The sequence below is a fragment of the Lepidochelys kempii genome, chromosome 15 (assembly GCF_965140285.1).
Source record: "Lepidochelys kempii isolate rLepKem1 chromosome 15, rLepKem1.hap1, whole genome shotgun sequence".
NCBI classification, from domain to species: domain Eukaryota; kingdom Metazoa; phylum Chordata; order Testudines; family Cheloniidae; genus Lepidochelys; species Lepidochelys kempii.
The window spans coordinates 24,428,918-24,454,748 of record NC_136394.1 but is presented as its reverse complement, the minus strand read 5'-3'; the positions used below and the strand labels follow the sequence as shown (position 1 = coordinate 24,454,748).

Sequence of the window (25,831 nt, the reverse complement as noted above, 5' to 3'; positions counted from 1 at the left end):
GGGTGAAAAAGGCATCTGCAGAACGGTGCAGTAACTGTAAACGGTGCCTTAATAATACACCCCCACAGCCCACCAAAAAAGGAGTCGAGTAGCAAGTACTCTAACATTCGCAAGCAAAACTAATCAGAATATTTAAGTAATTTTAAAGCTGTGGGATCTAAGGATTACCTGTGTTTTCCTCAGTTCCCACACACAACAGCATGTGAAGACAGCAGCAGAAGAGTAAAAAAAAATATCATACTCATAGGATTTTAAATAGTAAATATTCTCACGGGAGTTAATGAAGCAGGAGACTCAGCAGCTGTATGAGAGAGAGCATTGATTGGTTGTTTTTGTTTTTTTTTTTTTTTAAATATGTAAACTTTTTGAGAGGACCCATGCAATTCCATTCCCTGTACCCGGGTGATTTCCATGCAGCCAGAGCACAAAATATCCCAAAAATTTTTTAGCTTGCACAAAACTAGGTCAAGAAATTTCCCCAAAGTTTCAACCAGCTTGAAGCAATTTAACTGCAAAATAAGTAACAAATGCTGACCGTCCCTCCCCCATCTCCACCAACAGATTTATGAGGTTGGTAAACCCTTCCCGTTCGTGTTCTGGTTAAATGCACGAACTGAAGCGCAGTATCTGGTCTTGCAAAACTTGTTTGCGTTCAAAGAAGCCATTCCACGTTATTATACTTAACAGATGCCGCCTCCGGGCTTGCTAAGATTCCAGAAGAATACAGAAGCAGCAATGACAATGTATACATGCTTCAAAGCAGCTCAGAACAATGACCAAATCCTGAAAGACTTACATAAAACTCCCATTGCACTCGTAGGTCTTATACTAACCAATGGATGTTCTGTCTCTCTCATTACCTCCTTGCATTTCCCGCTAGTAGATAATCATTGTATTGATGTCACACATTCCCCTAGTGAGATCATACGAATTATGAAAACTCAGCTACCGAACTATTTATTATAGGTGGGCTAGTAGTGGGCACCTATTATTAAGGGTTGTCTGAGCCTTTGCATTTTAAAGACCCTGTTTTCAGCTGCTCTTAACTTTGCCAAAATTTTAACCATTTGGGCTGAAATTTTCCATGCTGGGGGTCTACCTCAGGTTGATTTTTCATTTTATTTTATTTTTGTAAGTTTCAGCCAAAACAGTTCAGCCATTCCCAAAAACGAGGTTAGGGAAATATATATTGGTTTGCAATGTTTTTAAAAAAATATATATATATTCTGGCAACTTTTTCCATAAGAAGCTTTAGCACCTCCGTGCTTTGGAGCAGGGACTTGAAATTTGACAGGGGTGGCCCTTGGGTCAGGCATGTGCCTTTTGCTGTTCCTGTGAAAACCGGTCCAAATTTGGCTGAGGTTGAAAAATCTGTTCTCACATGCGCAATAGACCCTTCTTCGAATTCAGCAGCTAACAGCTCTGAGGATTCCGTCCTCACGGAACATACTTTATCCCCTCATAGCTCCTACATGCGATCGGATTGCACAGGCTCCATTCTCCACCAGAATGACTGAGCAGGCTCCATCCCAGGGCTATAGGGGCTCCGAAAGACTTTCCCTATAATTGCTGCTCCAGGTTGGGTCTGCGTCCAGACACCTGAACTGAGAACAGGGAGGGAGTCCGACAGAGACACGGTGGGGGAGGTAATATCTTTTACTGGACCAACTTCCGTTGGCAACAGAGACAAGTTTTCAAGGAGCCCTAGTCTCTTTTGTGCTCTCACTGAAACCCCATGTTGGGCCCAGCAACCTGCAGGAGAAAGCCACAGGACTCGAATGCAGTCCCAACATTAATGGACACTTTTAGACCTTAATATCTCTGTGCCTCGGCTCCTCATCTGTAAAATGGGGATACCACCACCCTGTCCCCTGTCACCTCATCTGTGTGCTGTGGAAATAAATTATGCACTCAGATACTATAGTGATGAGTGCCGTAGAAAAGCTCATGAGGAAATTAAGAATTCTGCATTCAGATCGGGGTCTGAATAGCGTACAGTAAATGAGACCTAGGGTCACACATTCAACAATGAGGATAAAACAAAATATTGAATAGTTGTTCATTCATTGAGCTCTGCCCATCCTGTGCACTAAACGAGGCACGGGTCCTGTGGAAAAAATGGTATGTAAGTGTCATTAAAGACTATCGTGATGCTTATGCACAAGGAGGCTGAATTAAGATTGCACAGACAACCTTAATTCGGTCATTTCCTATCCTTTCAGTGCTTGACTTTGCAACCTTAACATTTGTTCAATGTAGATTTTGGTGTGTGAGAGTGTCCTTTCACCTGCCCTCAAGGCACTCAAGAGCAAAAATAAATATAAGTGAGCTCCCTTTTTCTGGTCACGTACAAATTCAACCCTAAATGCGACACCATCTGCTTCACAGAGAAAGAATTGCTTGGGTAACAAGCTGGGCTTCTGTTAGCCTCATAAGGAATTCAGTTACAGTACCACTGACATAATCACACCCTGCATGAATGAATTCAAGGTGATGGCAAAAAAAAAAAAAAAAAAAAGGAGAGACACCATTCCCTTCCTTCTATTTTTAGCACATAAACAAACCTGCTTCTACTTTTTCCTCAGCATTTGCATGTCTAGCTGCCTCTCTTCTGTGGCTGACATCTTTAGATGTTGAACAGTTTGCTAAGTCTCTCTCTCCATACACACACTTACTTCACTCCCATGAAGCCCCCCCACACGCACACTTTCACTCCCATAAAGCCACACACACACACTCACCTCACTTCCATAAAGCTACATCTGAGGTTTACATTTCCTTGATTGCAAACACTTGCCACCGTTACAAAGTAAAGCCCAGAGTACAAAGGAAAAAATAAGACCCTAGGTAAAACAGACCTCAAAGCGCACACATTGCTCTTTTGGTTTATTGGATGGAAAGAGAGACCGGAGGTGCATTTTCAGATGTGGGAAAGAATAAGAGTATGACAAAATCCTGCATTTGGAGGCTCAAAAATAGAACTTGGGGGAGTAAATTCTGTTTAGGTTTACAAAGGCCAATTTGAACATGCACAAGTAGGATCTGGAGGCCCCACTGTTTCAAACCCATGTTTGAAATTTTGTCCCACAAAGTGACTTCCTGCACTATATAGAAACTAGCCCTCACAGAGAGGGATTGCTCAGCAATAACTGAAATGCAACCATCTCTTGGGTGGAAGAGAATACCTGCCAGCAAAGCTACAAAAGAGGGGTTTGTCTGCTGTCTTTTAAAAGAATCAAACAGTGAAGAATAAGAACTTCTCCAACTGAAATCACAGGGTGAATTTAGGGAGGCAAAATTTAACTATCCAATTTGGAATTTGGCCAGGGGAGCTCAGTTAACATCCCACCACTTCCCAAAAGAATGATTGAGATCTTTAACGGCCACAGCTGTAGCTCTCTAGAGAGACCAACATGTGACAGCTGACACATGGGAACACAGCAGAGAAATCCACATCACAGTACTCTTCATTATTTCCTACAGCAGGGGACCCCTTGATGCAGATTTCTACTGGTTCCAACTGGGGCTTACTGGAAAACTGGCATCAGCTGTTCTGTTGGATCGTAACTGCTAGCTCGCTTATCTTCCCTTGGCATATTTGTGTTTATAGTAAATACACTTTTGTTTAAAGAAAAGTCACACGCAAATTTTAACAGGATTTTATTATCAATAGAAGAAAAACTCTTTTGCGGCCATCAATATAACCCACCTTTACCTTCAAGGCTAAGGACCCACCAGTGCTTATGAATTCATAAAGGTATCATATGCCACTTGGAAGCTCTGATCAATATTATTTCTGATATATTTCCTACTACCACCACTCTTCCCGCTCCATAAATACATTCATTCTACAATCAAGTCTGTTACCCATAACGTTACCTGCTTATCAGCTGCCTCTAAGAAATGCCATGAGTAACTGGAAGATTATATGAAAGTTAGTCTTTACTGAGCAGCTATGGAAAAAAACAGCCAGAAGAAGAAAAGACATAAGAAAGCAAACCAGAAACCTCATTCTGCAACTCTCTTCCTCACTCACTCACATAATCCCTACTCACCATCAACAGCATGATCATGGCTCAAAACCACAATCGCTTTCACTGGAACTTGAAAACCTCCACAGCACTCTCAGAGCTACCTAAACATTGGCAATATGCTTCCCCAGAATCATGTCAGTGTCATACATGACCTCTTCCCACCCCCTTCACTCGTTCGCGCTCTTTCCTGTCTCTCTTATTACTGTAATTACTTTACGTAAATAAAAATTCTGAGCAACCCCTCCAAACACACAGATTTAAGTCACAGGGATTCCTTGGGGGCAAAAGTGCTGACCCAGAACTTCAAAGCCTTTTTACTTTTCCCACAGCAGCTCTGTTTCTTGAGTCATTTGTAAACAGCCTGGACAAATCACACAGTATACAATAGAGGACAGCCTTGCACTGATCATAGGAACTTGAACAACTCCTACGAACATCTACTGCAAGCAGCATTCTCACAGATGTAGCCATCGTTAAGCCATAGATCCCATTCCCACCCTGGTCCATGCAAAACACCACTTTGGAGTGATAAACCACTGTTCAACAAAGAATCTCAAAGTGAATCAAACAACAGCTCAGCTTCAGCACCCATGCAAGGGAAGTACAGAATTAGGGATGATCGAGAAATCATATTTCTCCCATCATGCCTAGGAAAATATATTTGAAAACTGCCATCAAAAATTTCTGCATTTTAGTCAAAAAGCAGAGTTTGGAAACTCTTCTTCCTTTCAGTTTTCAGAAATCAGAATCCAAAAATTCTTCAGTTATTGGGGGTTTTTCAATGAAACCCCCAACATTTTCTGTTGGGAACAGAAACTTTTCATGCACATTTCCACTTCGTCAAACAAGCCTCTTTCCATCGAATAAACCGCCTGCATTAAATACAACTTTCAGACAGGTAAACTGAAGTATAACACATTTGGAAGAAATATCTTTGAAACAAAGCGTGTGCACTTAAAGTCACACAACAAATCTGTGGCAGAAGCAGAAACTGAACCCAACTGCTCTGATTGCCACTAACACGATTGCATCTAATATAAAGAGTTCAGATCACTGACTTAATTAACGTCCAAACAAAGGGACCCGGGGAATATATATTGGTGTGAAATTTAAGGGATGACTCAAATAAAACTTTTAAAAACTAAGGCCTAAAACACAAAGCAGCAGTGAAAGTAATTTTACACATTTCGCCTGGGATTTAGAAACCCAAATTCCTTTGCAAGTCAATGGCATTTGGATACCTAACTCACTAAAACACCTTTGAATATTCCAGCTTTCCCCCCCAAGGTCACACCTGCCCTATTTATCGCACACAGAAAAATATGGTCACAATATTTCCAGCACGCCACATAACCAAGAACAACGTAGGTCTTTTAAACCTGTCAATCACAGGAGGCACATTCCCACAGATGAAATGATTAAGAAAGCTTGACAATTTCCCCAAATATCTGCAGTGACCTAGACCATGAGCCCTCAATACAGTAACAAGGTCTCAAACAATACAGACCAAGAGTTTAATATGGATAATAAAATACGCCACATCATTTACTGTAAGAGCTTTGCTGTACACAAAGGTTGTACTGCTTTAATTATAGTTAGAGGTACAACCCTGCAGTGCAGGTATAAATGTTCTTATATCTGTATAGCTTACTCCTGTATAGGAAGGGGAATAAGCTATGTGGGTATAAGGCACCTTTATATGGATCTGAGCCAACACTAGGGGACGGTATTGGTAGAACAAAGTTTAAAACACCCTGTAGCTATACTGGTACAAAAGCGGTGCACAGACCAGCCCTAAGTGATTGGAGACACATAGTGACAGATCATTACAAATACGGGGACTGGCACAGCAGAAGGCTGAGCACCTTTCACACACACAGTTGTCAACGGAAGTTTTAATGTTCAGTGCCCTCTCATGTTCATAAATGGGAGAGGGTTTGGAGAAGAGCCGCGAGAATGATTAAAGGTTTAGAAAACATGCCTTAGAGTGAGAGACTTATGGCACTCAAGCTATTTAGCTTAAAGAGAAGGTTAAGGGCTGACTTGATTACAGTTTATAAGTACCTACATGGGGTGCAAATGTTTAATAATGGGCTCTACAATCAAGCAGCGAAAAGTCTAACAAGATCCAACGGCTGGAAGTTGAAGAGAGACAAATTCGGACTGGAAATAAGGTGTAAATTTTTAACAGGGAGGGTAATTAATCATTGGAACTACTTATCAAGGGTCATAGTGGATTCTACATCAATTACTCTTTTTAAATCAAGATTGGATGTTTTTGTAAAAGTTTGGTGCTAGGAACTATTTTAGGGAAGTTCTATAGAGCGGAGATATACAGGAGTTCAGACAGTCCCTTCTGGCCTCGGAATCCATAGGATCAGATCAGGCTTAAGGACCTCCACAAAGAGGGGAGGAATACTAGTGCAATGGAGGATATTCAGAGAATGGCCTGTTGATCATTCCAGAGTGAAATCTGTGCTCTACCCCCAGCACTGGTGGAGCAATTTAAAGTGCCTTTACCAGTTGTGGTCCACAAGGGGCAAGCTGGAGGAATAAAAAAGGCAGCAGGAAGAATCCCGTTAGTTTGTAAAGCCACTAGACACTGTGCCTGCAACACCAGAGACCAAAGGACTTTCTTCCAAGGTTGGACGCTCCAGTTGATTTGAGAGGGACGCCAGGTGCATCCTTCCACCTGGTGAGCAAACAGGGAGTGGAAAAAATTCCACGCAGCCCAGCTTCTATGATCATTAAAAAAAAAAAAAAAAAAGCCTTCTCAGCCTCATATCAGGGAGAAGAAATGAGATATCTAAAGCCCCGCCGCAAAGAGGGGCGGGGGAGAGGGGGAAGCCCATTTTCACAAACAGCATTTGAAATGGAAGTGTCCCTCTGAGGACACATTTAAAATTTCACCCTTTTGAAGGGGTTGAGGGTAGAGCAGGGCCTTCTAGGCCATGTAAATTTAAACGCTGGTGCATTCATGGCATCACCACGACAGCTGTTTGGAGAGCGGATGTGTCAAAGAGTTCATCAGCACCAGCGCACCGTGCTAATCAAGGGAAGTTGGCTTGGGGGGGGGCGCGAAATAGATTTGCAGGGATCTAGCAATCCAGCACATAAAATATTCCTGGGGGCAGCCTGGGCTGCTCCTCCATCCTCTCCGTTGTTGAAGAGCAAGGCGCACGGCTTATACCCCAACGATGTTATTTACTCAACGCCAGGAGGCAGAGCTGCCTGGATGCTTCGGGGCTCCCCGGGGACGGACACAGAAAGGCAAGAAAAGGAAGGAATCACAAGCGTATCGAGAAGTTGTCTGCTACAATGGTATTATTCATGGCTGTCAAGTGGCTGGGCTTGGACTGAGTGGTGGGGCCCAGCCCAATCCCCCCGCCCCAGTGCACAACTGTCTGTACCACGAACGCCAACCCCGCCCCCGGCACCCCAGCTGGCACTGCTGGCAGGGAGGGCAAAGAGCAAATGGGTCACGAATGGGCCCCTCTCGGTGCTAGTGGCAATCCCTTTGCCACATCAGAGTCGAGAGGCTCTGATGCTACCCAGGCTGTGGTGGTGGGTGTGCGTGGTCGTCAGCTGCTAGGCGAATCAACCCAGTACTTCTTACCAGCCCAAAATGCAATATATAAACAACAGTGATTGGATTAATCTCCCGTCCATGTAATTTAGCATACAGGTGCTTTCTAGTAATTCGAGCAGGAGGCCCAAACTCAGAAGAGACCTTGGTTCTCTTTCTGGTTCTCCCGCTGATTTACTGGCTGGCGTGCAAATCACTTAAGCCTCTGTTCCTCCAGGTGCACAGCTGGAAATTCTAGGACTCTATGAAAATGTGTGTCATAAAAATACTCCAAAGATTTAGACAAAAGCTAATCGGGGGACAAAGGTGATTATCGTCATCATTCTTAATTGAAATGAAAACCGCTTTTTTTGCTCATGGCTACAGACCTTCTCCCCCCAAAACAATGGCCGCATGCTAGAGCGCGAACCACCTGAAAGAGAAACTGGCCAGAATGAGCTGCCGTCACTGATCCAGAGAAGTAAAATGAAACAAACGAAGAGCAAGTAATAGTTTCAAAAGCACCAAAGTGACTCAGGAGCCTAAATCCCATTAACCTTCAATGAGACTTAGGAACTTTTTAAAAATGTTAAACTCTAAGTCTCATGGAAAGTCAATGGAATTTAGGCTCCTAAGTCAGTTAGGTGCTTTTGAAAGATTTACCCAGGACAAACTAAGGGCTAGTCCACACTGCCACGCTGCAGCTGAGCCACTGTAGCACATCTGGTGAAGATACGCAATGCCAAAGGGAGAGCTCTTTCCCGGGGCACAATTACTCCGCCTCAACGAGAGGCAGAAACTATGTCAACGGGAGAGCAGCTCCCGCCAGCCCAGCAGGGTGCAGACACCACTTTAAGTCAATGTAACTTACGTCGCTGGGGTGAGGGGGAGCTTTTCCGCACCCCGGAGCCTGGTAAGTTACATCGACTTGAGAGGTAGTATAGACAAGCCCTAAGAACAGAAAAAGAGGTTTTTCAGAATTCCTTCACTTCTACCAATCTATCCTGGATTTTAAGACAGAAGCTATCGTGATAGCACCTAACTTCTCCTCTCTATTGCAATAATACAAGGGTGCTTTTTTAATGAAACTGAAAGACTGAAGAAGAGCTCTGTGGAGCTCAAAAGTTTGTCTCTTTCACCAACAGAAGTTGGTCCAGATAAAAGATATGACCTCACCCTCCTTGTGTCTCTCATATCCTGGGACCAACATAGCTACAACCACGCTTATTTAAATCTGGCCATGCCCCTTTAAATGAAAGCTGGCTGGCCACATGCTATGGAATACACTGTTCTGAAACATGTGCATGTGACATTACAAAGACAATGTGTTCACTAAAACAATGGCAACCCACACCACACGGCCGCACCCAGCTGCAGCTGTTGCGTCCTTCCACTCCTCCAAGATATCCATTAGCAGCCCTAGAAATCATTCATTATATATAAAACACACTATTGCAATGAGCCCAAACACTCCAGAGTACATGAGTGTTACTCGTCTTCTGGGATATTTATGTGGAATGCTACTGCATCGTATTACACCAAGAATGCCCGATCAGGACCAGGACAGAATCCTGGGAAGGGCATTACACCCAACAGCCTTCGTTTATTTTATTGTAACTACCATGCATGCCATATGAATAAAACACGGGACTGTGTAGCAGTCTGAGACCCTGTTAGCACTGGTGTCCTAACATAACCATCAGCGGCACTATCAATCATGGTCAGCACGAGGCTGTACTCAACGGTTTATTGTTCCAATACCTGTGTAGACGTGTGGAAGGGGTTCCTAAATGTTTGCTGGTTATTTCTGAGGTCACTTCCTTCTTGCTTTCTGTCAGTAACACCAAGGCTCCGCCAACCCTGACCCCCTGGCTCAGAAGGTAGGAGGGAAGTGGTGTTCAGATTTAAAGCAGCCCTGGGATACAGGCCTGCAGTGCGTGAGCTGGCCTGTTTTAATGCATTAATTGTGCTGCCACTAAAATCAAAGGGAGTTTTGCCATTTCCTGTGCATTTTTGCCCCAATAACCTTCATTCACCTGCTACACCACTGGCCATTTTACATTAAATAATGAAACTCAAATGGGTACAGGTTTTGATACAAATCCCAACCAAACCAGCCCTGCTTGCTCTAACAGGTGTGCACCTCGACAAATCTGGGCAGAACGGTGCAAACCAGGCAATATTTGGCAGGAAATGGACTTTGCTCCGTTCCAGATACCATCCTTGTGACTGCCCCCAATCCAGCCTCCTGTACCAACGACTGCCTTCACGCATGACACTACAGAGAAATACTGCCTCTTAAGTCGACATGCTTCCACGTCCGCCAGTCAGCGGGTCGCCTAAGGGAAAGGCAGCTCCCCACTTGGAAAAGCAGGACAGCTCTTCTAGAACCTACTGCAAGTCCTCAGAATTTTCCCTGAACCAGCTAGAAGTGCCTAACATGCTATCCGGATCTTCACAGCAACCCCCCCTCCCCCCCCCGCGGAAATCCTTCATGTGCCGGGTTTGACAAACTGACTGTTGCTTTTGCATTGATTTCACTTGGAGGAAGCCGACACCCCGCGGCTTTAGAAACCGCCTCCCCCTCCCTGGAATGCCCCATGCTACATTCAGCACTTGTCCAGCCTTCACAGCGTGCTCAGAAAAAATATTATTTCACTGTCAGTTGAAAGCCCAAATGCTGCCAAATGGCCTCCAGATCAAAAGACTTCTAAGGGCTAAGAGGAAAGCAGCATCTCAGTCTGCTCATGACTGCAAAAAGCAGGAGTCGCTGAAAATGCAAACCGACATCCACGCCATTTCAGCAGCAACAAGTGTAAAACACCCCCTGGCTTTCTGGCTAAAGAAGTTTAAAAACCCCACAGATCCTTTAATGAGGATAAGCTTGCAAACAAATTTATTATCTGTTAGCAAAGCGGCAGCTTCCCACCAAGGCTGGAATTTCCATCTTGGTTTGGCAGGCGCAGGACTGTGAAATGATTACTGTGTTTGCCTTTCCTTTGCTGACTATAAAATCCCATTCCACTGCTCTGCCAAGAGTGACTGACGCTAATAAAATTCAGGCATTTGGAAGAAAGCAATAATAAACCTCCCTTTTGGGGCCTTTATGATGAAATTGCCCCACTCCAATCAGAGATTATGCTGCATTCATGAACACCAGTGATGTCTTGAAGTGCATGCATATCGGCTCAAATCAATATTTAGTTTCCTGGGGACCGTTAGTGCAGCTGTTGGAGAGGATCATTCAACTGCAGACTTACAAGAAGTCTTTGAAAATACTGCTTACAAGTATATTAGACATAGCATATTTTTACTTTATGTACTATTTGACACAGTTTTCAGTTACTTAACGTGACCAGCTTACACATGCAGGCATATTTATACATATTCAACATATATACAGACCTATTTATCTAGCATTTACATGTGTGTATCTATAAACACATGTGCCTAGTCTTTGTTGTAGCTGTTCATTGAAAATTACCAGTATACGTGTGTATATATAAACAAAGACAACACAGACACAGCGTTAAAGGGTTGAAAACCCACATTAATAGCATATATAAAATGCTCGATATATGTATTTCTAAGCTGTAACTGACTGAGTGTGAGCTAGCGTGCGTGTAGATATACAAGCAATCTTGAAAACCATATGATGGAAAGGCCACCTATTAATCATTTCTGTACCCTGTTCTGCCCTGGTTAGTCACATCGCCAGGACAAAGACAGCATGATTTGCACAACACAACAGCCTTTTCCAAGCGTCCACTGGGAGGATGGCGTCCATGTGACGGAGATACAAAGCAGAGCCCATCAAAACTCACCCTCAGTTAATGGAGTAGGGAAGCGTGAAAATGAGGCACTTCCCCTGTCAGAGCAGCAACCAGAAAAGCAGGCTGAAAAGCAAACCTAGAAAGTGTAATCGTGTGGGTGGTGAAGCGCTCCAATACAGTGGTCTGGGGATAAAGCCTCTGCAAGTGTTCATCATAATGGGATGTTAATTGTGCAGCAGGAGGCCAGAACTGAGAAGCCCACGGGGAAGTGGTTGGGGATCAGAGCGCTGCAAGCGGGGAGTAAAGCTGATCTCCCATCTTCTGTGCTGCAGGGCTTGCTACAAAAAGAGCCATGCGGTGATATCATACACGAATGGCAGAGAACACAGAAGGAAGAGCGTTCCTTAGCACACAGCAGACAGGCTCCCGGTTTGCTCCTCTCTGCTACAGTTTTCATTTCACAAATGGCAATAAAAGGGCTCCACTCTCATTTGTCATCCCAACAGCCAGGCTGAGAGGTGATCCCATTCACTGGTGCACAGCTCGGGTGTCTCCTTCATGCGCTCCAGGTAGGAGTCAGCAGCAACTCTGCCCACTCAACCACCCGCACGTTTTGTTTTGGTGTCTGCCACTTGTTTCCCTTCTACAGGGCTGCTGGGAGAAACGCTCCTTGTTCTAATGGCAACTTTAGGGTGATGTTCTTGGAAAACATTCTACCAGGCCCAAGATTAAAGTAGTGCAGGAGAACCCCTGAGTTACGAACAACCCGGGGATGGAGGCTGTTCGGAACTCTGAAATGTTCAGAGCTCTGAAGAAAACATTAGGGTTGTTCTTTCAAAAGTTTTCAACTGAACACTGACTTGATCCAGCTTTGAAACTTTACTGTGCAGAAGAAAAATGCTACTTTCTCTTTATTTTTTAATAGTTTATGTTTAACACAGTACTGTACTCTATTTGCCTTTTTCCCCCCCTTCTTCTCTACTGCTGCTTGATTGTGTGCTTCCGGTTTCAAATGAGATGTGTGGTTGACTGGTCAGTTCATAGCTCTGGTGTTCGCAAATCTGCGGTTCTACTGTAGCCATTCCTAGATCACCATAAAATGGTAACAGTAGACACGGTACAGGCAGAAAACATACCCAGGCATGAAAGATATCATGTCAAGACTGAGATCTGGGACTCTCCAGTACCAGTTTGAGCTCCTGGTCAGGTGTGCTAACCCCCTTGGCTCAGATTATTTCAGGGAAGGAAGCCGAAATCGGGTTTACACATTATTACCTGTCTCCAGTATAATATGGATTGAATAAATGAGCCATCTAGCCCTGCATCCGGTGGCCAAAACCCAAAGCATCAGGGACTTACCCAAAAACAAGCCAGAGGAATTTGCATACATTGTGGTAACTGGATACTGTGTGCGCGTGGCACAGCCCCCTGCTGGATCGACTGCTCACCTAGTCCTCTCAGGTGAATGGTTCACCCTTTAGCTCCGCTTGCGGCAACCTGGAGCAGAAAGATCTAGGTTCTCTCTCTGCTGCCATCATGAAGCTGCAAGTGACCATGGAGCGACACCTGTAAAACCCTAGGTGGCCGTTGATTTGTTACACTTACAATACGCCGACATCCAGAGGACAACGTTAGTCACCTGTCCTAGCATGGATGTTTGTCAACATCCCCCTACCCAAATTAACCGTGTTTATATCCAGACTCTTCTAGATCGGCATCTGCTGCTCCGAAGAGGCAACAGAACATGCAATAACATGCTTGCCTAACGGCCTAGCTCCGTCATTAGCTCCAACAGGGCACGGCAGCGTTGTTGTATTAAAGGTTATAATTCTGATTTCAGTTTGCAGCAGGGTAAACCAGGTGCCTCCCCCGGAAGTCAGTGTGGGTAACTGGAGTACAAGTGGCTAAGTGAGATCAGAATGAGGCTGAGTGCATCCCAAAGCACTTTACATTACTGAATTAGTTACAGCAGGGCAATCAGCTCTCCTTTGCATGGGCAGAAATTCAGACCGGAATCGATGGGTTTGGCACCGGATTTACACCGGTGGAACAGAGCAGACTCTGGCCCCATTAGTGCAGTGACTGTGCAGGCAAACTAAACTGCCCTGGTGGGCTCAGCAATAACTCTCATACAGCCTTGAATGTATAACTGGGGGGGGAGGAATAATAATGGAACACAGATACTGCAGTGATGAGCCTGGTATAAGAACCTGTACAGAGCAGAACTGGCTTTTTGCCCCTGGGATCTTTAACTCCCACATGGACAGGCCACAAGAGGAGGTCAGAAGGCCATTAGGTTGAACAGATCAGCAGGACAGCACCTCTGACAGGACCTGGGCCAGCCTTAGCTACTGCTAAAGCAATCAGTGCTTCAGACCCCATTCCTTCGGCACCCCACAACTGACCCTCCTGCCCCCTCTGTCCGTAGGATGGCAGATGGAGGAACCTCCTCCACCCCAGACCTCTCCTTCCCTTCTGCCAGCAGAAACAGCAGAATCAGGGCCTGATTCCTTCCTCCCTTGCCCCCACCCCATCCCCTATTTTTGTTTGGGGGATCATCAAACCACAAGGCTGGTTCCAGCCTCAGCCCTGAACCCCGGGAGAGACCCCTAGATTGTCACTCTGACTCCTCTCTTGGAAAACAGGTGCTGAGAGCTAGCGTTAGGTCTTTAGCCAGCGACTGAACAAGCGAAAGGTTCGTCAGCTTGTCCTCAAACAACCCTCACACAGCACGTAGCAGCATTCCAGCAGTGTCCATTAGCCTCCGATTCCCCCCTCCCTATGCCCTCTCAGCCGGCAAAGCATTTGATCACAGAACAAGGCAACGTTCATTCTCTGGCTAAAAAAATAATCAAACAGTTTCCACGTTAAACAAGCAGACTTGGGTCCAAAAAGCAAAGCATGGAGTATTTTTGAGTATTATTCAACTGGGCCTGTGGCACCAGAGAGCCCCTCTTTTGTTGTTGTCGCTTGGGGTGTTGTTAGGAGACAAACCGCTATGAAGGGCTATGAGGTGAAGTCACAAAGCTTCAGCAAGGGATGTTACTGCATTAAATATGAATGTGCAGAGGACAGCTGCCATTCTCTGCTAAACCCAGCGCGGTCTTTCCTTTCCTCAACCAGAGTAAGCGAACTGCACCGACAATTACCGGGTCCCCTCTGCTATTTCCCAGCTGTTACGACAGAAGGATTCAGTGTGGAATACACAGGCCAGCACAGTGCGCAAAAATGCATCCAGCCTGAGTCACAAACAAACACTGACTTCTTTCGGGACACGCACACAAACGCTGCACGGTAACAAGTGTGGACGCAGTACGGTGTCACCGGCGTGCGTTATTCATTTCCAGTAACACCCACAGTGCGCTAGGCGCTGTACAAACCCAAAAGGGGGCCCCGCCCCGGCACAAAGACAGAACAAAGAGGCCGAGAGGGGAGGGAAAGGTGTCCAGGTGGTGGCTGTCTATCACGCACAGGAAAGAGAATTCCAAATGAGCTCACGCTGCTGCATGGCCTTTACTAACCATACTCTGTATAGGGGAAGAGATCACTTCCCCCATCACTGACCTGCAGCAGCATTCCATACGTTATTACGGTGGAGCACAAAGAAACCCTACATAAGCGCTCAGGAGACATGGAGCGTGCCAGAGGACTGTGAAACTTCTGGAGGGGTCGAAGGTGGTAAAATGTCCCTGCCCTCATTGCACTCCGACAAACATGCTTTTTCGTGCAAAATGACGCCATGGGCACTTCTTGGTTGTTAATGACCATAAATGAAAAGAACCTTTTCGTTTTAAAAAAATAGATTGCACTGCAAATCAGCAGGGTTAGCAGTGAAAGTACCCACTCCCCCCCACACTCTGCTGGGTCCTTACTGGCACTCGGGGAACAAAACCACCTCCTGAGTCACTCACAGAGCTCGGGGGGGGGGGGGGGTTTCAGCAAATCGGAAGCCAAAAACCAGGTTGAATGCGGCAAATGGTTTCAGCCAGAAAAAGACTGGGGGGGGGGGGGGGAATTGGAAAGGTTTTGACATTTTCTAAACAAACCATTCAACATTTCATTTCGAAATGAAATTTAAATTGCCAAACAACGTTCAAAATGTTCGTAAGGTTTTTTTTGTTTTGGCAAGAAAAAAAAAACACCTTGTTTGTCTCTAGCCACCACCAGCATTCCTGCATCTTCCCTGGAAGATCCCCATCCAACTACTAACCCAGCCCAAACCAATTTGGGGTATGAAAATTTCGGCAATCACAACAGTGCTTAAGATTTAGCTCACCATTAAGGAGCCAGCAGATTTCAAAAGGCTTGTAGCTCAAGTTGCAGTGGGGGAGGTTTAGATTGGATATTAGGAAAAACTTTTTCACTATGAGGGTGGTGAAACACTGGAATGCGTTACCTAGGGAGGTGGTAGAATCTCCTTCCTTAGAGGTTTTTAAGGTCAGGCTTGACAAAGCCCTGGCTGGGATGATTTAACTGGGAATTGGTCCTGCTTCGAGCAGGGGGTTGGACTAGATGACCTTCTGGGGTCCCTTCCAACCCTGATATTCTATGATTCTATGATTCCCATACATCCACATAGATAAAATCACACACGTATCTGCAATGCACACTGCTTGTAACGTTTCCCTTCAGAAGCAGGAAATCTAGCAATATTTCTTCCAATTACAGAGGCACAGCGTATGAAGTTAAAAGGGTTTTCTTTCACCCAAAGCGGATTAGGTGAGATGTCACACTATACAAACCTTGTAATATTGATTGAACAGAACAGAACAGAAAGGTCTAATTATGTAAACGATGAGGCTGGTTCCCAAAAAGCAGCCAACCTTAACACATCTCTTTTCCACAGTTATGGTTTGAAAGGCAATTTAAATGGTTGTTTTCAGCGTCAATCACCATAAATGAGCAGAAGGAAGTGAGAAATAAAAACCTGCATTCCAGGCACGAATTTCCAGGTGAATAATTCCCTGCTGGAGTTTCTCATTGAGTTGGCATCTTTAACCCCACTTGACATGATTCACGGCTCTCTTGACAGGGCTGTCTTTTGGATGACAGGTTAAACCAAAGTCCGGATTATGTGTAGTCATTAAAGACCATGGATAGCACTTTTTGCCATGCCAGGGTGCTAACCCCAGTGTCCTTGGCAAGTTCCATCTCAGGTATTTACATGCTGCCTCGCTACAGTCTGAATCGGACACAATATTTTTTTTGACTTTCTCTCTCCCATTTTTGCACAGTGTATGCTACTGACAAATGAGCCTACGCATCTGACCCACAATAATTGCTTTGTGGAGGTGGCTGAAACATTCCTGTCCATGCAAGTTAATGGAGAGTTTCCACAACCACAGCAAGCCCCCCGCCCCCCCACGTAGAGTCAGGTCAGCTCATGTAAAAGCGGGTGAAGGATGAAATATGTAGCAGGCCACAAGCAGCCAAAACCACTGCACCAACACACGTGTTTGGATCGCAAAAATTAATCCATCCAGGAGGAGGAAAAAAGAAAAAAGGAGAGAAGACAAGCTAGCCCGCAGTGTTTGCAGTACAAAAACGCGAGCAATGCAAACATTTCAGCTTTTAAATATGTCTGGAATGAGACAGAAAGCCAACAAGCCATTCATCTTCCCAGAAATCATTTTGAATCATCTCAAATCCTTCCTCCACCATCAGCTCTCCCACCCAAGAGCGAATCATTTTTATAATCAGGTTTTTAACCACACAAGTAAACAGCCCAAGCAAAAGCCAGGCAGATGGATGAATATGTTGCATGCTACAGAACCCTCCTACATCCGCTGAACTGCATGTCCTGATGCCACTTGCTGGATTAAACTGGTGTGAATAGAGGTATCTTGCTTTTTAAGGCCCAACTATACACCAAGTACACACACCAAGAGACAGCTTTGGAAACAGGAATTCTACTCCTCCTTGCCTACAAAACCTTCAGGACAGGATGCTGTAAGTAGCTGGCCTTTCACGGGTTCAGTAAAACCATGCCCCAGGACAGTGCCGCCTAGTGCCACACCATGTGCTCGGGTGGAGAAACGTCACTTGCTGAATCCCCAATACCCGCAGCAGCCTGGGGACTTCCTGCAGGTCTCCCATCCCACCGCTGTCCTGGTAGGACCCCCACTTAGCATGCAATATCTGACCTGATCACAGGCAGAGACACAATGCCTTCAGTCGATGGCTGCCATTACCTGTCCTGAACTACAGGATGGCACGCATAAGCCAGGCGGTACCACAGTGACCACGGCCTCATTAAAAGAAGCCCCAGTCACTAAGCTTGGATCTACGTGGTCTAAACAAAATCTGCAGAGAGGAAGTCGGAAGCGAGCGGAGGCTCTGGGTACAAGTCACAAGCCCAGTGGCTACAGAAAGGCACTTTGGTGGCAGTTCCTGTTATCAGATTTGTTTTATTACTCAGCCATTTTGCACTGTTGTTCAAAAGTAATAAATCAGCAGAGGGCCTTGGGTTTGAATGCAGTTCTCTCCAATCGTGGCTTTCTAGGGCCATTCCCACAACCTGGACCCCTTACCAACAAGCGGATGGAGCAGGGGTGTCACCTCACTTTTCCTCAAGAACTCAAAGGCAGGCCGTGGGGCTCAGTGAGTTTCTGAATGCCCCGCTCCTCCTACACATCCTGCCTGAATGCCGCAGCTTTCCGAGTTCAAAGAGCTGCTGTGTCCCCACCCCCCCTTGGGCTGGATTATTCAATTAGGGATTATGCTTCTGCCAGTCATCTCCTAGCCAACTGGGGCCTCTGCCAAGGTCAACACAAGTTCCAGCCAGTTTCATTAATAATGGTGAGACCCAGCCCACTGGAAACTCTGAGAGGTTAATCCCAGAAACAGATGAACGTTCCCATAACAAAGCCATGAAAAAAAAAACAACCCAGAACAGAACACACAGCTGGTAGTTTACCAGCTAACCATTCCAACTAGCTGCATTAGCAAATTCAGGGCAAGCTGCGGACTGCCCTGCATACAAGTCCCAACCACGCTCCTGACATCTCACCTGAATTTCAAGCTGAGCCATAGCGTTGGCGAGCCTTTAGTGGGTGAGAGGTCACTGGAGTTTGAGATTTATGGACAGCTGAGCCTGTAGGGGTCACTCACCTTCAATTTCTCCACTCAGTTACTTTCTAAACCCACGGCCGCCTCTCACAGAGGAAGGGAGAGATTTGTTTGAGGAAGTCTAGCTTGGAGTGGCACTGCCAAGCCACCGCACAATGGAAGAGAAATGAATAGGAAAACACAGGAAACAGGACTACAGAATGCCTTAGAAGAGGTCTTTAATCCCTTGCAGGGCTGCATTCAAAGCATTAGTTAATGGGCTACTGCCTTGCCATTATAAACCCTGTTTTCCAGGAATTCATTGTGACCTGGTCTCGGGAACATGCAGTCAGGGTGAAACTTGGCAAGTTAATCGTTCGCCTGAATGTGTCATTACAAGTTTATTTTTAAAGGGTTAAGTTTGGTCACTTAATTTTTTTTTTTAAGCTACATCAAACCAAAACGTCCGTAGTTCTGAACACTTTGGTTCTGCCAAATCTATGGCTTAGCCTGGGTGCCACCATCTTTTCATAATTCTCCCCCCATGAATATTCTAGGAGTTAATGGTCTGAAGCAAAGACGTTTTATGTACAAAGACAAGCAATAAAAGAACTAGCCAACAACGGAAGTCACAATTCCAAGGGAGCATCTGAGTAATAATATTAATAAATAAATAATTACCACCCAGCTCTTCTGTAATGTTTTTCTTCACTAGATCCCAAAGGAGGGGCCAGTATTATCTCCAGTTTACAGATGGAGAAACTGAGGTACAGAGAGGTGATGTGATTTGCCCAAGGTCACCCAGAAGGCCAATGGCAGAACTGGGGATAGGAAGCAGGTCTCCTAAACCCCAGTTCAGTGCTCCTCCCACTAGATAACACTGCCTCCCCCATAGTCATTCAATGAGCTAACAAAAGGCTAGCCAACTCCTGGAGTGATGGGGAACGCATCTGGCCAGCCTTTATGGGAGCTTTCCGTGATCGGATTTCGCATGGATCGCTACCAAGTCAAGCTGTGTATGAAATGCAGCACACCACGCACAATGGTAGAAAAGCAGTTGCAGAAAAGGCAAAGGAACGAGTAGCCATAGGGTAGGAATGAGAAGAGATGAAGGGGAGAGGGATGGGCAAGATGGAGTATAATGTTCTAAAACAACAGAGACAGAGGTTCCAGGAGTTCATCTTCCAACGGTTTTGGATCTACGCTCCCAACCACAATGAAGACTGAACTCCACTGACACTGCGTCCCTGCCATGCTGCTTCGGAATCACCTACGTCTCCTAGACTGGCACTTCATACTCCGACGCTAGAGAGCGCCCATGCCTAGGAAGCGCTGGAAGGTTAGAAACAGACACCCAGCTTGCCCAGAGACACTGCTTACGCTGTGCCCATGGGATGAAATTACAATGTGCAGGGTCTGTAACGGAGGCTCTTGGTTTCCTCTTGCACTGGCAGAGACAGGATACCCTGGTAGAGACACCACTGGTCTACTCTGGAGTGGTCTCTGTTGCTCTTCTCTGTTGTAATTTAATAGCTCTGCAGTCTGCACTACTCTCCTTGAAATAAGTAACCAAAAAACCCCAGAGGTCTTGGGAAACAGGCTAGCATCTCTCTCTCATGGGCACATCAGGTAAGGAACATCAGGACTGCTTTTCCAGTGAATCCCATGCCCAAGCCTGTGATGATTAAAAACATAAATTGCACCTACCACCATTCAGGCACGCTCTCTGCCAGCTCCAGTCAATATCCTTGCTGAGATAGGCTCAATCCACAATGGCACCCTCGAGTACAGAGAGCAGGGTCACTCCAATTCCTAAAGGAAAACCAAAGCCAATCTGGCCCTGGTAATCACACATTGCAGCAGCCAGGGAACATGATGCAAACTGCAGGAAAGTTCTCTCCTGCCAGAGAGGACCGCAAACCAGCGGGGAAGTTAAAGAGGGAGAAAAGAACAAAAAATATTCATTTGCCTGACTGCGCGTGTGACAGCAGCAGCCTGGAAAGGGTTGAGAGATCTCCACCTATCATATGGTGGGGAGGAAGGGATATATAAAGGAAGGGGACACGGGGCAGAGGGGAAGGGTCTCCTCTTTTCCCTAGCTGAGGCAGTGAGGGAAAAGCCTCTGGAGAGAGTCTGGTCAGTTGATATGCTTGATTTTGTGTTCACAATAAATTGTGCCCTGAAGCAATGGCTTTAAAAAGATTTGGGCACAGTGCTGCTTCCTTCCCTGGGCTGGGTAAACAGCTGCCAGCTTACCATCAGAAATGATACTAGTCAGTTGATTCAATAGTTCCCAGGTATGCACTAAACTCAGCGTACCAGGGAACTGACTGCAGCTCATCTCCCTTTGTTCTCTGAAAACACAGTGGGCGGCATTATACAGTTGGCATTTACCACTCGACAGCGATGTCCGTTTTCGCTGCATCACAGGGGGTAATGGAACAGTGAGGCTGTCTCCCCACTGGTAAAAGGGTAGGTTTTTTTTAATAATGAGGTGGCTAACAAGTTAATTGTCTTGTAAAATCCTAATGAAGGGGAGGCAAATGGTAGTTTTACATCAATGCAGCCAATTAAGGTAAATCTTGATGTCTATGTTAGGGGTTGTTTTTTTTTGTTTTTTTTTTTAATGTGTATACAATAATACCACCAGCACCACCTGGCTCTTCTACAGGTCATCCACAGATCTCAAAGCACTCCACAAAGAATATCAGTATTGTTATCCCCATTTTACAGATGGGGAAACTGAGGCCAGAGAGGGGAAGCGACTTGCCCAAGGTCATCCAGTGGATCAGAGGCAGAGTTAGGAATAGCACCCAGGTCTCCCAACTCCCAGTCTAATGCTCTAGCCATTCAGCCACACTGCCTATGTATGTATATCTATACATGTACGTGAAACTCTCCTCCTCCGCTAGGCTCAAGGCGTGTTCTCTTTTGCCTGCATGGCTGGTGAATACACAGCATCGGAGACATCCGGCTCTGCACATGAAACACGTGGGGGAGGACGGAGCAAAGCTGGCAAAGACAAAGTTGTAAGAACCAAGGAGTATGATGAATAAGTGTGAACACTAAGGTGAACATTAAGTGTGAACACTAAGCGTGACAGCAAAGGCCAAGTGTCCGCAAGGACAGTGCTAAGTGGGCATTAGCAACAAGGACCCGAGGACACACATACAATGCGCCATTTCACAAAGTCACAGGTGCTACGTGGGAAAGCTGGCAGCATCCACAGAAGGGATGATCTTCACAGTCACTCATGAAGAAGTCACTGGCAGCAAAGGGAGAGAATCCCAGGCCAGCATGTAGAAGAGGTACTCCCTTCAGCCACACACCCAGGCAGAGGGTGGTCATGCTAGTAAAGATTTACTTTAGATCAGAAGCCAACGTAACTCTGCCAGGAGTGAAGAAATTTAATTAGAAGAGCGAGATGGGGTGCCTATATTAGAATGAATTAGAATAACTCCATGAAGGCTAATTAATAGTTATTTTAGATGTACACTGACACCAGTGAGTGCCAAAGGTGGCCTTTCTTGGTTTAGGGTAGAAGACAGCCTTGTTCTATTACGGGGGCAAATGGACGAGATAAACCTGGAGGTCCCTTCCAACCTGGTCTGTAAGGCTCTGAGAAGACATACAATGCATCTTCTGGGATGACGGGTTCTAGCACCATGCCTGTGCTAGGTTTAAGAGATGCTGGAAGCCCTCACTTCCCATCCACTTCAGTGGAAGCTGAGGACAATCGGCAATCCATAGCACTGGGCTAATAGAGATCACTTAATTCCATTTCCTGGGTGCTGGAACAAAGAAATTTCAAATGATGATTTCAGGCTTCGCTAAGATTCCCACCAGTTTGAAATACCAGATCCTGTTCTCAATACAGTCTCTGAAATTTCAAATCCCTCCAGTAGGAGCATATTTCTCCTGAACTGGATCTCACTGCTCTGTTTTGTTTTGTTTTTTAACAAACACTTCACATTCCCAGAAAATGACCATAATACATGTCACAGACCAAGAACCAACTGCTCTCCCTATACTCATTGGCTAAGGCTTCCAAGTGGCTTTGCTTATGTTTTCCAGTGAGAAATGTATCATAAGAACTAGACCAAATGTTCATCTAGCCCAGTATCCTGTCTTCCGACAGTGGCCAGTGCCAGGAGTAGCACAGGGAGTGAACAGAACAGATAATCATCCAGTGATCCATCCCCTATCACCTATTCCCAGCTTCTGGCAAACAGAGGCTATGGACACAGTCTCTGCCCATCCTGCCTAATAGCCATTGACGGACCTGTCCTCCAGGAACTTATCTAGTTATTTTTTGAGCCCTATTATAGTCTTGGCCTTCACAAGTGGTGACTGAAGTCACGTGTAGATAGAGAAGCTTGTCAGTTTCTCCACATTCCTCGGAGAGAGAGGGGGCTTTTGTTTTGCACCCCCTCACAAGATATCTAATCCAGCAGTCAGCAGAACATGTTTTCCAGTGCAGAGCTGCTGCCAGATGTGGCTCCATCCCAATGGTGTTGAAAGAAGAACTCCGGGGTGGTCACAGTACCTCCTCCTGGATGATGCTTTCTGGAACAGTAGGTGGCTGTGCAATGCAAGGGACTAGGGTGCCCAAGAAGGGTTATTTCAAAGGAAAATACTATCAAGGCTGTAGGGGAGAAATCTGATTCACGTGGGGAAGGTGTCATAGTCCGATAGCATAGTACTGGCCATTAAGTGCCGACTGCTCTACCCCTTTCCAATGGAGCCTCACTAATTATACTCAAAAAGAACGGGAGTACTTGTGGCACCTTAGAGACAAAAATTTATTTGAGCATAAGCTTTCATGGGCTACAGCCCACTTCATCGGATGCATTCAGTGGAAAATACAGTAGGATGATTGTATATACACAGAGAACATGAAACAATGGGTGTTACCATGCACACTGTAGCGAGAATGATCAGGTAAGGTGAGCTATTACCAGCAGGAGAGGAAAAAAAACCCTTTTGTAGTGATAATCAAGATGGGCCATTTCACTACAAAAGGTTTTTTTTTCCTCTCCTGCTGGTAATAGCTCACCTTACCTGATCATTCTCGTTCTACATAGTAACACCCATTGTTTCATGTTCTCTGAGTATATACAATCGTCCTACTGTATTTTCCACTGCATGCATCCAATGAAGTGGGCTGTAGCCCATGAAAGCTTATGCTCAAATAAATGGGTTAGTCTCTACGGTGCCACAAGTCCTCCTGCTCTTTTTGACAATACAGACTAACACGGCTGCTACTCTGAAACCACTAATTATACTGGGATCTGAGCCATCAGAGCACCTGTCGTATCAGCTTCATTCCAGACCCTCTCCCTCACCACTAGGAAGGTCCACCATAATAGTCCTCTGGGATCCCTGAGCATCCTCATTTTCCCCAGCTTTGCACCCTGCTAGTTGAAACTACGTGTCTTTCCCGCTCAGGACAGCTTGATGGGATTCCCTTGGAAGCCAAACAACGCCATTCTCCTTCGTAGGTGGCATCTCCATTACTGAAGGTTTGCAACCATGGTCGCTCATGCCACCTGAACAGGAAAAATCACCATGTTCTGGCACTCCCAAGCGGGGAAACAATTAGTGTGAAATGCACACACGTTAGCCTCAGATTTGGATACCCAACCCATCCGTTTTCATGGCAACTTGGGTCCAGTTGTATTAATCAAATGGGCTCACAGTCCAAAGAACTCACACTGACAGAATTAGATGCACCATAAAAGTGAGCTATGGCTCTACCAGGTTAATGCCATCTGCCTGCAGACGCCGAGAGACATGAATCCAGACAGAATTTCAAACTGAGGGGAAAATCAAATGCTGTTTATCCAAACGCAGCATCAAAACTGATCCAAATAAACAGGAGTTCACTTAAGCTGCGGATCTTTAAATCACAGTTATTACATGGGGAGGCATTGCCATTTCACATAAATGAGTTATTCTGTTAACGGAGGTTCGGCTGAGGGAGGCTTCATTGTGTAAGATTATAAAGGGCTGCTCTATCTGCCATTCAGTGCGTGTAACGCATTCTCCTTCATCGAGATGACTCAAACGTTTGCAGCGAGGGACGTACAACTCTAATGAGGGGAACAGAGCTGCCAGCCGACCACAGAACACTGCACACACAGCTAGCAAATAGACAGGCAGGATGAAAGAAAAAGATCAAGTAAAATGAAATCAGAGGGCCCAATATCCAGAGGAGCAGGGCTTCCCAACGCCTCGCCAGCTCAAGGGCAGCAGCAAGCTGCTCTAGCGACTAGAATGTCTAACAGCCTAGTAAACGCATGCGTATTCTACTAGTTACGATGAAAACCTACACCCCCTAGAACAGGGCATCCAGGTCACTGTTTAGCACCTGACAACATCTTCCAGAATGCTAGAGCCAACAGGAGCTGTAAGCTATACCTGTATGGCATCAAATGGTGCATGGAGCCTTCAAGGAACTAGAAAATTACAGGCCCCATACATAAGGCTAAGATTGTCACAGAGGTCACGGATTCCGTGACTTCCATAGACCTCTGACATTTTTCTGCGTCAGTCCAGGATGGCAGGGCTGGAGCTGTCAGCTGGTGGGGGCCCCCGCAGTTCCCAGCCGCTGCGGGCCCCAACACTCCCAGATGCCGCAGGTGCTGGGCCCCCCCGCAGCAGGGCTCAGACTCATCTCCCCATCAGCCCCTTTTGTCACAGTTATTTTTAGTAAAAACCAGGGACAGGTCACGGGCATCCGTGAATTTTTGTTTATTGCCAATGACCTGTCCTTGGCTTTTACTAAAAGTAACTGTGATAAAATCTTAACCTTACCCATAGGCAACCTGTAGGAGCCAGACAGTAAAGCAAATGCAACTCCCACGGGTGCCATATAACACTTGGTCTGCACCTGCTTAGTGTCCTAAGGCTGTGTGTGGCTCTTTTCCTTACCTTTGAGAGATCTTCCGTCCCTCCCTGCTGATTTTGGTTGAGTAGAGGCGAGTGCCGCATCAGTGGGTCTTGCAGCAGGTCTAGCCGTGGTCGTTTTGTTTCAATGAACTCTATTTCCGACTGTTTACTCATGTCAGAGAGATAGGAGTGGGGCTCGGCTCTCAGGTGTAACTCCTGCGACCTGGGGAGAAAGAGAGGGGCAATTTTAGAGTCACAAGCAGCCATTCTAGCAGACACAGGGCTCCTGCATTTCCACATTAAGAATTCCTGAAGGGTTGTATCCCATCGCAGGCGGATAAAGTGTTCAACTTGATTTACACCTCTCAGGCAGCTAAAGACCTATGCTCTTCAGTTTTGTGCCTCACAACACTCCCACCGTGGTAGGCTATCCAGGGAAAAAATGGACTGGTGGTAACAGCACAAAACGGGGATTCAGAGGGCCTGGATTCATTTCTCAACTCTGCCAATGACTTCTTGTC

General features: G+C 45.8%; 1 protein-coding gene across 15 annotated transcripts in view; it reads right to left on the bottom strand.

The window, feature by feature from the left end:
• NCOR2 (nuclear receptor corepressor 2) overlaps positions 1-25,831 on the bottom strand; it is a 412,272-nt gene that overhangs the window by 220,823 nt on the left and 165,618 nt on the right. For all 15 annotated transcript variants that reach the window (XM_073313442.2, XM_073313441.2, XM_073313453.2 and 12 more), the window contains exon 4: positions 25,353-25,533. In XM_073313442.2, coding sequence (XP_073169543.2) covers positions 25,353-25,533 — 181 coding nt within the window. The remainder of the gene's footprint in view (positions 1-25,352; positions 25,534-25,831) is intronic.